At 38.8% G+C, this 14276-nt stretch overlaps 1 protein-coding gene across 6 annotated transcripts in view; it reads left to right on the top strand.

Annotated features, from left to right (window-relative positions):
* Positions 1 to 14276, top strand: part of syne1a (spectrin repeat containing, nuclear envelope 1a) — a 243527-nt gene that overhangs the window by 100821 nt on the left and 128430 nt on the right. For all 6 annotated transcript variants that reach the window (XM_022663102.2, XM_022663116.2, XM_022663113.2 and 3 more), the window contains 13 exons: positions 8 to 161; positions 1705 to 2330; positions 3817 to 3996; positions 4152 to 4302; positions 5294 to 5452; positions 5555 to 5737; positions 5853 to 5954; positions 6618 to 6821; positions 8139 to 8346; positions 8729 to 8841; positions 10916 to 11121; positions 11878 to 12039; positions 12338 to 12614. In XM_022663102.2, coding sequence (XP_022518823.2) covers positions 8 to 161; positions 1705 to 2330; positions 3817 to 3996; positions 4152 to 4302; positions 5294 to 5452; positions 5555 to 5737; positions 5853 to 5954; positions 6618 to 6821; positions 8139 to 8346; positions 8729 to 8841; positions 10916 to 11121; positions 11878 to 12039; positions 12338 to 12614 — 2725 coding nt within the window. The remainder of the gene's footprint in view (positions 1 to 7; positions 162 to 1704; positions 2331 to 3816; positions 3997 to 4151; positions 4303 to 5293; positions 5453 to 5554; positions 5738 to 5852; positions 5955 to 6617; positions 6822 to 8138; positions 8347 to 8728; positions 8842 to 10915; positions 11122 to 11877; positions 12040 to 12337; positions 12615 to 14276) is intronic.

Genomic DNA, 14276 nt, shown 5'->3' with positions numbered 1-14276 from the left:
TTTCCAGGATTCAAGAACTTCAGGCCCATCTTGCTCAGCTGGAGCAGTTTAATCAGGCACTGGTAACCTTCACTCTGTGGAGTGAAAACTTCCTTGGGGAGCTGAGAAGAAAATCTAAAGTGACCATTTCTGATTTGATATCCGTTAAAACCCAAATCAAGGTAAAGAATGTTCTTTTTATGACCTTATTCACTGGATACCACACCAGACTTTTAATCTCTCATATTCTGTTTTACCCATTATTATACTCTTGGACAGGGGTTCTCAAATGGTCTCAGCCTGGGACCCATATTTTCTCATGGTCATTAACTCAAGACTCACTTTTATAGAATACAAATCAAACTAATTTACTTTTGAACAATAGCTTTCAAAAACCCATTTAAACATACAAATGCATGCAAAGTGAATTTCAGAGCATTTCTTTAAGACACCGAGGAGGAACATGAGGACTACATATATAAAACTTACTACAATAAAATTAAATATTAAAACTGCACAAAAAAAAGGTTATTTAATTTCTCTGAATTCAGAGTAAATTAGTAAGAAACTCTCTTCGACTATTTTTTCCCCAATACAAAAGACAAGTACAAAATCAGATGAGCATTAATTATTTTTAATTTTATATTTTTTAATGTATTTATTTTTTACAAGCTGTCTGCGACTTCCCAGGACATAATATTCAAAAGCACATGAAAATGCTGTTTGGTTATTCTTAGGTAATAAGAAGCTTAAGACAATATTATTTTGGAATATCTGCAGAAGTTTAAATAAATATAGTAACTTTTTTCTAAATAAGGTTGATTAGCATTGTTGTATGTAATGTAATAACAGTTTGTTACAATTACTAGTTTTGAGTTTTTATAACACTTTCTAATTAATGCATTCCATGACTATAAGTTGCATCTTTTGATGGCAGGGATGTGCAAATACACACACATAGCTTGTCTAGTCCCTTTAAAGACGTATTGGCAATAGAACAGGACTCAAAGGAGCAGACAGAACATGAAACTTTTGGCACTATGCCTAATGGGATGGATCTGTGGAGCAGTGGAGCTGTGAAATCTGAAATGATAGTGCTTCATCTATTACTTTTGGGATGAGTTTGAGAATGGTTATCATCTAACGAGGTGAATAAGAATAAACTAAGAATTAAGTGGATATATTTACAGCTGTCCTAAAGCTAGAGTATTATTACGCATAAGCCAAGCATTTAGCCATACACAATTGATTGATGTTAATTGACATATATCAGCTTGTTGTGAACATTCATCAAATTCTTTCAAACACAGGAAACATTGGGTGGGTGGAGTATAGTAATGGGAAATTGTTCATAAATGTAAAAATGGAAATATGTAATTGTAATTGCCTTGTAATTTGTGTTGCTATACACTTCCAAAATAAAAATTATGAAGATAAAAAAAAAAAACAGGAAACAGGAGTGTACCTCACCACGATTTCTCAAAGATCTGCACTGTTTACTTGTATTCTCCAGGAAAGACTTGAATTTGTTTACTTTGAATAACAGATTTATATTTATTATTTATCACTTCTCTGTAAAGCCCTTTGAGCTACCTGGAATGAAATCTGCTTTGTAAATAAAGTTATTTTATTATATTAGAAAGTTTGTATTTTCCGATGCATCTCATCTATCTCTTTAACACACATTTATATTAAATGCTACATTTCATGTTCCTTTATCTACAGGAGGATGAGGCTCTTCTCCAAACCCAGAGGGAGGCAATAGATGGGCTGCAGCAGCACATGGATGCTCTTGGTCCCTCTTTATCTCCTGAGGACCTCCAGCGGCTGCAGGTCAGGAAGGAGGACTGTCTGCAGCCTGTCTGTGAGGCTCAGAGTCTGCTGCAGCGCCGGAGTGAAGCCCTGGGTAAACTTGAGACTTTCCTGGTGACCTACAGATCAGCCACCAACTCAGTACAGACCCACCAGGGGGCTGTTGAAGGCAGAGGCAGTTGGGACCAGGCCAAGGCTGAGCAGCTCAACCAGGATCTTGGACAGCTGGCCCAGAAGTTAGCCTCTCTGGAGGTGCAGGCTATAAGTTTGGACAGCAGCCTAAACAAAGCATCTCTGCACCTGCACAGGGCCGAGGGAGAGAGAACGTCCTGTCGGCGGCTGGTGGACGAGCAGGGATCAGGCCTGCAGAGGCTCCAGAGGAGCCTGGGGACGAGGCAGAGCGAGGCAGAGACACTGGCAGGTCTGTGGAACTCCTTTAGGGGGAGAAAAGAGCTGCTGCTGAGGAGTCTCATGGAGCTGGAGGAGAAAGTCAGGAAGACGTGGCTTACAGAACCCAGCACACAGAACTTTCAGCAGAGGTACTGTTTTTCTCGCTGTTACATTTTATTTTTTTCTTTATCTAATGAGATACACTTTATGGTTCCACAAAGGGAAATATGGTTATTTCAAATAGCAAGACAAATTATGAAGTGCGTAGGCACAACATCATATGAGTATGAAAACATAAAATATGTAGAATGGGTTATTTTTTGGTAAATTAAAATACTGTTTATTTAATTGTGTTTGTAATTCGATTTGGTATAGTCAAGTTTTGTCATTTGTAAAACAACAACAGATTCAACAACAGATGCCTTGGCTTTATTTAAAATAATTATTTGCTACAGATTTATATTTTACAAAATTTATTGTCCTGCCATTGATAACACGATGTTCAGTTACTGATTCTTCTTTAAATCTTCACACTTACACCACTATACAGCAGGCCACCAACATCAGTAGACATTCATTTTAGGTTAAATGTTGGTCATAACGTCAGATGACAACATTTTTACGTCAGGATGCTGTACATTTGGTAAACGAAAAGCAAACGTGTTTTTTGGGGTTTGTTGTCCAAAAAGCTTCACCTTTGTACATAACACATGTTTCCAGAGCTCAGAAGGACCTTCTGAGTGTTTTGTGTTAAGCCTGAGATAAGCATTACTGTATATTTATATTAGATAGCAGAATTTCTACATGAACACTGGCCTTAGTTGGAGGAGCTCTTTTGATAATGTTTTTGAGCTCTTTATCACTTCCTGAAAGATTAAATGTCAGATTTATTTTATTAGATATAGTTCATTGAGGAAGGGAGAGGGTTGGTCCACTCTGGGGAAGACTAACTACTGTTGCAATCCTATTTTTCCTTAGAAAAATCTTTAAACTTATATAATCTTTGTTGGGAGATGGGCCACAATGAAGACTCTGTGTGCTGCCAAGTTCATTCTGGCTCAAAGTAAGATTTAGGCTGGCTCAAATCAAGGCTAACAATTAGCTTAAGCATTTACATTGATGACTGAGTAGTACATCTAAGTAGTGAATATGGATTAGAACATTACTCAAATAGGGCTTTAAACTGTATATCAACTGTACCTCTTCACAACACATTAAGAGGCAAGAAATATACATTTGACAAGTTCAGTACAGCTGTTAACTAAAAGCCATTCCTGGCGACTCTACCTCATAAAGCTGAGAGCAAGAGGTGCCTTCTTTAAAGAATCTAATATATAAAACATATGCAGGTTTAACACTTTTTGTTTGCTAAATAATTGTATTTGTTCATGTGTTAATGTTAATGTTTTTCTTTATAGTTTGGATGACGTTACTGTTTTGACGGGTACTGTATATGTATATACTACTACAGTTAATTAGAAATTTATACAACAAATTAAAGTTAAGGGGAGACATTTTTTATGGTACTGTTTCACCACTAATGCCAGCGTTGGTGATAGGTGCCATAGTAAAAATGCTAAATATATGCGCTTATTTATGTTTGAATGTGTTTTTGGTTTATATTTTTGATGTCAGGCTGTGGATGCTGGACCAGCTAGAGGAGGAGCTCCAGGCCTTGCAGCACAGTCAGCTCTGGTTAGGGGAGAGAGGAGAGCAGCTTTCCCACAGAGACAGTGAGATGAGTGAGGAGGTCCAGCAGGATGTAACCCTGGTTCAGTCCACCTGGGAGAGGATACAGAGACTCATCACTGAGGAGTGAGTTTATCGTCTGTCTGTTACAGAAAACCTTCAGGCTCAGATCCTGATGAGTGGCTTTATTTCTTATTGTCTGGTTTGCCCTTTGTGTGTGTGTGTGTGTGTGTGTGTGTGTGTGTATGTGTGTGTGTGTGTGTGTGTGTGTGTGTGTGCAGGCAGGAGCAGTGTGCAGTCTTGCTGGACGTCTGTAAAGATTACTTTACTCTAAAGTCCAGAATTACCTCTGCTGTTGAGAGAGCTCACGCTGTCACTGCAGCACAGTCCGGCCAACACAACCCTGAGGACATTCGGAGGGCCTTGTCCCGGGTCAGTTTCCTGTAATACTCTGCTTCATTTTATTTAATCAAAAACAATGCTTTTAATGGTGTTTTAGTGCTGACAGAATGGATTAGCAATTAATCAAATGATTTGTGTGCCTTTAATAGCAGGAATGAGGTCAGGTTTTGGTCCAGGATACTACATGGCCAAATTCAAACACATCTAAATTCTGTCACAAACGGAAGGATGAGAGGATAGATGTAAACGCAGATAATAAAAAGATAAGATAAAGATAAACCAAAGCAAAACTGAAAAAATGCAAATAAAAACACTATAAACAACACAGGGATAGCTAAATAACAAAAACGAGAATAAAGACTAATTACAACTAAGAAAACGAAAAATTGAATAGCTGAAAATAACACTGGGATAAAAAACAAGACTGACACACATACATGGCATAGTAAGCACACAAAAGACTCCACGAGGAACATATATACACACACAGGGTGAGGAACATCTAGGGAAGGAAACGAGGGGACAGGGTTATAAACAAGACAAGGGTGACAACACTAATGGCTAGGGCGGAGACAAGACAATAACACAAGGCCATGTGCTCAAAAAGCACATGGGGGAGGAAAACAAAACTGGCTGAAAGGCAGAAAGGAACAGAAAGAACAGAAAATGAAACCTCCTTTAGTTCAATAAAAGCACAACAAAATACAACAACACCCAATAAATTCCACCCAGTGTCCTAGTTTACATGCCAAGATTGGTGGCCGACAGTGGTTCATTATGTGTTGTGTTTAAATTTAACCATTAGTTATCTGTGTTGTCAACAGATCCCACTATTTTAAAATAGACTTTTACTCTGATTTCATGAATATAATAGTATGTTTTCTATACAGTAATAGTTCTATATGTATGTAGTCTTGCTTACTGTATTGCAGTATATTGCAGTATAACGAATTGCATCGTGATCCACATTTTCTTCCAATGCACAGCCCTTGTGATTGATCATGATCATCTGCATTTTTAGCTGGAGGCAGTGAAGCCGGAGTTGGCAGGCACACAGGAGGAACTGAATCTGTTCATCAGTAAAGGCAAACACCTCATCAGTGAGCTGAGGAAGCTTCCAGAACACACAGGAGAGAGTGTCCGCACAGAGATGGACTGTATCGTGGACCGCTGGCTGGATGTAAGATCTCTTACGCATCTCTTACACTTTAATGTTTTTTATGGTTTATAAAATCTTTGTGATCTTATCATGTGATCATCTTTTTGCTTTCTCTAATTCCAGACATCTGAGCGCTTGGATTCGGACATCGATCACCTCACAGTTTTTCTTGCGTTATGGAATGAGATTAACTCCATCGCCAACGACATCGAGTGCTGGACTGCGACCTCTGTTAGTGAGCTCAGCGAGGGAGCCGTCAACCTCTTATCCAGCTCTAATGTGGACGAGCAACTTGCACAGTTTAAGGTCAGCGGGAAGAACCACCCAACAAGTCTGAGGCCACAATGCCTGCTGAGAGCGGGAAAGAGCCGAATCACACCAAATGGGGTGAAAAGATGATGTGTTTTCTGTGTTTGAACAGCTGGAGCTGGAGAGTAAGGAGGAGGTACTGAAGGTCCTGCAGAGAAAAGTGACTGAACTGCAAGAGGTGACAAAGACCCAACAAACCCCTGCAGAGCTCCAGGTAGAGGCAATTTCCACTGTCAGCATAACACCCATTTTCTGCTGACTTGTGTGATTATTAATGATACTACACAGTCATGGGACAATGCTTTTTAGTGTGTAGATATTAAACAAACCTAGTTTTATTATGGCTTATTTTCTTATTTCTTATTAGATATTAGATTATTTTCTTATTTCTTATTAGAGATAGAGTTTATCAGAGTTCGATCATTTCATTGCTGTAGAATTCCACTAAAACTTACCAATCAATAGATAATTGGAATCAGGTGTGTTTAAACAAACTGAATATGGGCTTCTCATCCCATATTAATAGTTCATAATTAACTAATAACAGTGCATAACAGAGCAGTCACTGATGTCTTCTATTGCCATGTGTTTTATTTGAAATACATGTGTTAGATGTGTGCATTCCTTATATGAGTAATTGACCCAGGTTATGCTGTACTGTAGTACAGTATTCAGAAATGGCACAAACATAAGGAAAATGAAATGTTTAGAACACAGTAAAATGTAGAAAAGCAGTATAGCGATATTATTTGTATTAAATAACTGTTGTGTATTTAGTATAGTTTTTTGAGGTTCTAGATTAATTTTCATGTAATTTGATCATGCATGATTAAACATTTACCATGCTACATACACACTGAAAATTCTAATTCTATAGACAATGGAAGCAGATCTGAGAAAGAAGATTATACATGCCGGAGAGGTTTATGAGCAGACCAGATCTATTGTGAAGGACTTTGGCGTCCAGAGGCAGCAGCTCCAGGACATCATTTCCCAGTTGGCTGAGCAGTTGGAAACCATTGAGGACACTTTGTCTGAGCTGTCTCAATCATCTGATCCAGAAAATGTGGCCAAGATAAAGGTCAGCTTTTTCCATTTGTTTTGAAAGTTGCAACAAAAAGTATTATTTTGAAAGGTCAGTTCAGGGTATACAGTTATGACTGAAAATGTTGGCACTCCTATTTTCTCTCCTATTTCTTTTAGCAATTACAGATGTTTTGATATACATGTGTTTATTAGATGTGTATTGGAACAACAGAAAAAGGAAAAGTTGATATAATTTCACACAAAACTCCAAAAATGGGCTGGACAAAATTATTGACACCTTTTCAGAATTGTGGGTAAATAATGTTGTTTCAATTCAAGCATGTGATGCTCATTTAATCTCACCTGTGGCAAGTAACAGGTATGGGCAATATAAAAAAACGCACCTGAAACCAGATTAAAAGGAGAGAAGTTGACACAATTGAGCTTGTAGAACAGAAATAGAAGATCTTGATGTTCCTTTATCAAAGATGCACAACATAATCAAGAAGTTTACATCTCATGGCACTGTAGATAATCTCCCTGGATATGGATGGAAAAATGTACAAAAAAATGTATGGAAGGTTGCAATGCAGGAAAGCAGACCCAAACACGTTCTGTCCTGCAGGCTCAGGGTGCATCAGTGTCGGCACCATGAAGTGAAAAGCTTTGTAAAAGACCCAGAAGGACCCCACTGCTTACACAAAGACGTGAAAAAGCTAGACTGCAGTGTACGAAATTTACCTAAATAAGAGAAAAACCTTTCTGGGAAAACATCTTGTGGACAGATGAGACCAAGATAGAGTTGTTTGGTAAAGCTTATCATTCTACTGCATATTCTACCCACAGTCTAATATGGTGGAGGTTCAGATATGTTTTGGGGTTACTTTGGCGATGTTAGCCTTGACTGTGCACAAGGTATCTTTAATTTTCAAGATTACCAAAGGTAGTTGGGTTGTAGTGTAGGGCCAGAAAGCTGGGTCAGAAAGCTGGGTTTGCCTTCTAAGTCATGGGTCTTCCAGCAGGACAATGACCCCAAACATACTTCAAACAGAAGAAGGGTTCTTTTGGGAGAAAGCGATCTTCAAAAATGAGAGAGCTGGAGCAGTTTGCAAAAGAAGAGTGGTACAGAATTTCAGTTTGGAAGTGTAAAAAGAAGAGTGTGCAACCAAATATTGAGTTAAACGTGCCAATAAATTTGTCTGGCCCATTTTTTGGAGTTTTGCCTGAAATTATATAAATGTTGGCTATAAATCATTCTGCAGTGCTCTACTTGCACTTTGTAAAATTGTATCGTTGATCAGTGCTACCTGACCTTATTTAGCTAGAGTGATTCAGTAATCAATGCATTTTTGTGCCTTTATGGTTCTTCCAGGACCTCCAAAGTACTCTGAAGCAGGTGGATGGTGGTTTAGATGTGGCAGGAGAGACTCTTCGAACTCTCTGCAGAGCTCATCCAGCTCAGCAGCTTACTCAGCATGGAGAAGAGATTACTGACCTGGTAAAGAGAAGTGAAGCCGCAGTCCAGCGTTCCACCTGCATTCTTGGAAAGCTACAGGAAGTGCTTCTCCAGCATTTTAATGGTGAGAGTGAGAGGCAGAGAGAGAAATATAGGCAAACAAGGTCTAGTTTGGCCTAGTTTGTTTTTAGAGAACAAATCCATGATGGGAGTGTTTCTGTAGTTGCAGACATACATATTGTTTATAATGATCCCCCAGTGTCGTACCAAAACATGCAAACCACACACCTGTGCTACACACACTTTCTCTCCCACAGATCGTATGACTGCTCTCCCTGGGAATTGGTTATGGTTCGTTACCAGGGCAACAAAGAGCCATTCCTCCCAGACACGCCCACACAGCCCATCTGGTCACATTAAAAACAACTGTAGATTCATCCACTAACTACAGATCTCTCTTCCTGTTTGTCTCCGTCCTCCTCTCCCCAATCTGTGCTCACTTTCAGAACTCGCACAGGGTTTCCACCACTGGCTCTCGGAGCTGAGGGCAGGAACAGAGGACGGCCCTGAGCAGACAGGAGAGGTTCCTGACATTACAGCTCAGCTGCACAGGCTCAAGGTACCAAGCAAAATTTGCCCTGCATTACATACTGTATACCGCCTATGTGCAACCCATATATTAACCCTAATGCAAATGCAAGCCCCCAAATATATTATTCAGTAATTACTTTGAACAATCTGGCCACATTACCCGTTTAGGAATAAAAATAACGGTCTGATTTGTTTTTAACTGGACTGAGAAGTGAACATTGAAACATTAATAATGTACACTTAATAGATTAGAGCAGGGGTTCTCAACTGGTCTCAGCCCGGGACTCATATTTTCTTTTAGTCAGTAAGTCGCAACTTACTTTGATAGAAACGAATTTATTTTTTTAAAAATAGCCCTTAAAAACCAATTTAAAGATATGTATGTATGCAAAATGATTTTAAGAGATTTTTTGACACCTTTTCAAAAATACATTGGGGTAAATAACTTTGTTTCAAGCATGTGATGCTCATTTAATCTCACCTGTGGCAAGTAACAGGTATGGGCAATATAAAAACTGCACCTGAAACCAAATAAAAAGGAGAGAAGTTGACACACACAGTATTTGCATTGTGTGTAATTGAGCTTGTAGAACAGAAATAGAAGATCTTGATGTTCCTTGATTCCTTGATGTGCAACATAATCAAGTTTACATCTCATGGCACTGTATCTAATCTCCCTGAATATGGATGGAAAAATGTACAAAAAATGTATGGAAGGTTGCAATGCAGGAAAGCAGACCCAATCACGTTCTGTCCTGCAGGCTCAGGGTGCATCAGTGTCGGCACCATCTATGTGTCGACATTTGAATGAAGTGAAAAGCTATGTAAAGCTATGTACTGCTCGCCTCACCACCATGGGGAGCAGAGCCTTCAGCCGCTCTGCTCCCCAACTCTGGAACTCTTTACCACCTCATATCAGACAAATTAACTCACTCTCACAATTCAAATCCACCCTCAAAACTCACCTGTTTAAAATTGCCTATTCCATCTGATTGTTTTCCCTTTTTAACCTGTTTTTAAATGTTGTGTATTTTGTATGTTTATTTAATGCTTATTTTGCACTTTGTAAGGTGTCCTTGAGTGACAGAAAGGCGCCTGAAATAAAATGTATTATTATTATTATTAAAAAACCCAGAAGGACCTCACTGCTTACACAAAGATGTAAAAAAGCTAGACTGCAGTGTGCCAAAATGTACCTAAATAAGCCAAAATCTTTCTGGGAAAATATCTTGTGGACAGATGAGACCAAGATAGAGTTGTTTGGTAAAGCTTATCATTCTACTGCTTATTATACCCACAGTCAAATATAGTGGAAGATCAGATATGTTTTGGGGTTACTTTGGCGATGTTAGCCTTGACTGTGCACAAGGTATCATTAAATTTCAAGATTACCAAAGGTAATTGGGTTGCAGTGTAGGACCAAAAAGCTGAGTTTGCCTCCTAAGTCATGGGTCTTCCGGCAGGACAATGACCCCAAACATATTTCAGACAGAAGAAGAGTTAAAAACTAATTTAAAGATACGTATGTATGCAAAATGATTTTAAGATTTTTTTTTTTTAAACGGAGGAGGAACATGACAACTACATGTATAAAAGCTATAACAATAAAATTAAATATCAAAACAGCACAAAATAAATAAAATATTAATAGATATTTCACTTTATATCTACATATCTCTGCATTCAGAGTAAATTAGTAAGAAACTCTGTCTCTTTTTTCCCCAATACAAAGAGGAGTACAAAATCTGATAAACATTAATTAATTGTATTTATTTTGGTGTTGTTATGTATTTATATTTTATAAGCTGTGCGCTACCCAACCAGAACATGTCCGCAACCCACTTTTGGGTCCCGACCCATCAGTTGAGAATCTCTGCATTAGAGTAAAGAATATTCAGTTTGAGAATATTTGAGAATATTTGAGTGTGGATCCTTTAAAGCAGCATTATGTGACATTTGTTATTTTCTGCTCATGAGCTCCCCCTACAGGTGAAGAGTTCTATATCGCAGTTAGCAATGTGCCTAGCCCGGAGTGAGAATAATACAGATGCTGGACCTTCAATTTCAGATGCAGATACTGTACAAAATCCTTTATCTTTTAGATTACGTTGGAGCGTGCAGGAGAGGGTGAGAAGTATATGGCCAGACTGAATGAAGACGGAGAAAGGCTTTTGTCACTCCTTACCAAAACTGGAGCTGGAGGGGTGCAAGAACGTCTAGCCTCAAGTCAGCTGGCATTAGATGGGTTTGTGGTGGCATGCAGACAGAGACTGCGCTCTATTGAGGAGAGTGCTGCGCTCCAAGACGGGTAAGAAAATGCAACTGATGTACTGATGAAGATAGTGACTGTTGAAGACAGTGTGTTACTATATTAGCAGTACGGTTGCAAAAATTAGTTTTAATGTAATTAATGCACATCAGATTATTAAAACAAAAAGAAAATTAATGTTGATAATAATAAACTAATCAAAAAACAGTCAAATTAGAGCTGTGGGGGCTTAGTGGTTTAGTGGATTAAGCTCGCTGGTTCAAATCCTGGATCATACTGCTTCGCCATCAGCAGCCAGAGTCTGAGAGAGCACAACTGGCCTTGCTCACTCTGGGTGGGTAGATGGCGCTTTCCCCACAGACCAGTCCCAGGTGATGTTGTTCAGCAAATGTGTCTGTGAGCCGAGAGCCGGGTCACTGCACTTTCTTCTGAGCCTGACTTTACATGTGTTTGAGGAGCTAGTAATGTAATAGTCTTCACGTTCCTAGTATTGGGACATTACTAGGGATACTCCATTCTAGTGAATGGGTTGGATTATTGGCCTTCTAAATTGCGGAGAAAATTGGCTAAAATGAAAAACACTAAAAAAGTAACAAGAAAGGTGTTCAGAAAGGTAAATAATAAACATGACAAAATTAATATTCTACTGTGCAATTTTAGCATTACTAGACTAGCTTTGTCCAACCAATACTGGAATATGCTCTTTGTTTAAAGCTTCAGCTTCAGCTCTGTGATTTAAAATGGTTAGTTATTGTACCCCTCCCAGTTTTACCAAGCACTCTAAAACTTGTGTAGGTTTGAGGTCCGTGTGGATGAGTTGAGAGCCTGGCTGCAGCAGATTGCGGCGAAGCTGCAGGGAGAACCTGCTCTTTGGGGAGAAAGCAAGCAAGGATCCTCTGACTGCTCTGCACAGCTGGAGAGAATGGAGGAGCTTCACAAAGAGCTGCTGATGAGGAGGTGTGTTATGACTAGTTTAAAGTGTAAACGTTTGAGTCTTTGATGTCTTACTGTGTCAAAAAAAGATTAAAAACACCAAAAAGATAAAACAAAAATATTTTAGTTTTGTCTGCGAAACAAGAAAATAGACAAAATAAACAGAATTCCCTAACAAGTTTAAATGATGTTTTTTACAACATGGATAAATTCATGGACCACATTACACCACATTCTAGGCTTAAGCCTTAAGGTCTCCTCTAACCTGTGAACTGATTGAATAAAATGTCTGATCTTAAAAGAGTTCCTCATTTGCCTTCAGGCCATCTCTGGAGCGTTCATGCCAGGCCTTTCTGACCCTGTCTGATGGTCGAGCTGGAGACCCTGAGGCCTCTCAAACCATGGAGCTGCTTTCCTCCCATCAGGCACTGGTGCAGGAAGCCTGGGTGCGGCTCCGCGGCCTGCAGGAATACCAGGCCTTCAATGAGGCACTCAGAGCCATGGGGGACTGGCTGGAGGAAGTGGAAGAAAAGCTGGAGAAGCTAGAGAGTACAGAGGGGGACAAAAAAGAGGTGGAGGAGAGACTGGAGAGAGTGCAGGTGTGTGCAGACAGAGGGCACTCTAGTTTATGCATAATAATTAGACATGTACATCTATTTACGTTCATGTAAAATAAGTTTTATATAATACATGTGAAAGTTTGGAAACAGCTAATCTTCTTTTGACTTTCATAAAAAATTGTACTAAATGCATAATGCATGTATAAACCTGATTATTCTTCTAATTTCTTAACTCCTTAAGCTATTTCACATGTTGGTTCCAGAAAATGTCCTGAGAATTGGGTTCAAACTTTATCTGGAGCTGCCCTTTCATAAATGGAGCATGCAGCCCTAGATTTTGTGTGTTAGATGTCTCAGGCAGGAAATGTTTAGTGTGGTTTAGACAAGAGGGGCAGGGAATTGTAGGAGGTACAACATGAACCACCATAAATTCACCAGAAAATGATCCACTCCGATCACACACTGGTTCACTGGGCATTGCCCAGACATTGCACTAGGAGGCTGGACTTGCTTGACCTATCAGAATATCTTGTGGGCAGAATTAAATTGTTATTGGCGGGAGCGGGAGTTTAATCTGTGCGGGCGATGCAGGAGCAAGAACACATATACATATAGAAAAATCCCGCAAATTAATAAATAGTCTAGAAAATTATAATAATCACACATTGCTTCCATGCATAAAGAACAGGCATATTTTCACTTATTTCATTTGATTCAGTTTGATAATTTTTTTTATTCCTGAATTAACCCCAACATCCAGTGTACATGCCTAAATCCACCTCTACTACCAGATTCTTGATCTGGTTGCAATCAATGCTTAAACCTTGATCAATGCATTCAGCACTGAGAAAAACTCAAAGCAATGTAATTCTAAAATGAAATTTAGTATAACAGATGCACGACTGGCACTCAAGGAAAGCTGCAAAGAAAAAAGGAAGCAGTTTTAAGTTAATAGTCAATGCAAACAACAAAAAAACTCAATATATTACTGATAAATATCAAAGCAGAGGATAGACTGACAGACAGACACACACACACACACTGATGGAACAATTTCAGCATCTTCAGTTGATACTATGTGTTTGGACTGTGGTAAGAAATAAGACAGGACTATCCAGTGCTATATTGCTGTTTTAATAAATACACAAGTAAATTCAAGCACTAAATGTAATTAATTATATTTATATTAGGACTGCAGGGTGTGTGCGGCAAAAATACGTACGTGTCGGGCAGGCGCAGGATTAAAACAAGCGTTTTTTGGTGGTAACATGATTAAAACATGCGGGATTACTAAAGCAGTCCTGCGCAGATCTCAATTGCATTGTACTAAAATGCATACATTTTCAATGGGCAAATATGCGGCTAACTATAAAAGCCTAATACCTAATCTCAAATTTATCAACACTAACATTTTAACTTTATTGTAATAACTTTGTAGTCATTAGCCTAAGCTTTTGTCCTTATTGCCATTTTTCCCCCTACGTTACTTTTACTTTTATACTTTAACACTTTTACTTGAGTAGAAATCCTGAGTTAATACTTCAACCTCTACAGTAGTATTTTAAACCCTAGTATGTATACTTCTACCAGAGTAATGAATGGGAATATTTTTGACATCTTTGGTAGTAGTAGTTTCTTCACCATAATTGTCTGTGATTTAGTGAATAGTTACACTACCGTTCAAAAGTTTGGGGTCACTCA

The sequence above is a fragment of the Astyanax mexicanus genome, chromosome 1 (assembly GCF_023375975.1).
Source record: "Astyanax mexicanus isolate ESR-SI-001 chromosome 1, AstMex3_surface, whole genome shotgun sequence".
Classification (NCBI taxonomy): domain Eukaryota; kingdom Metazoa; phylum Chordata; class Actinopteri; order Characiformes; family Acestrorhamphidae; genus Astyanax; species Astyanax mexicanus.
The sequence above is the reverse complement of the archived record's forward strand: the minus strand, read 5'-3'. Positions and strand labels throughout refer to the sequence as shown.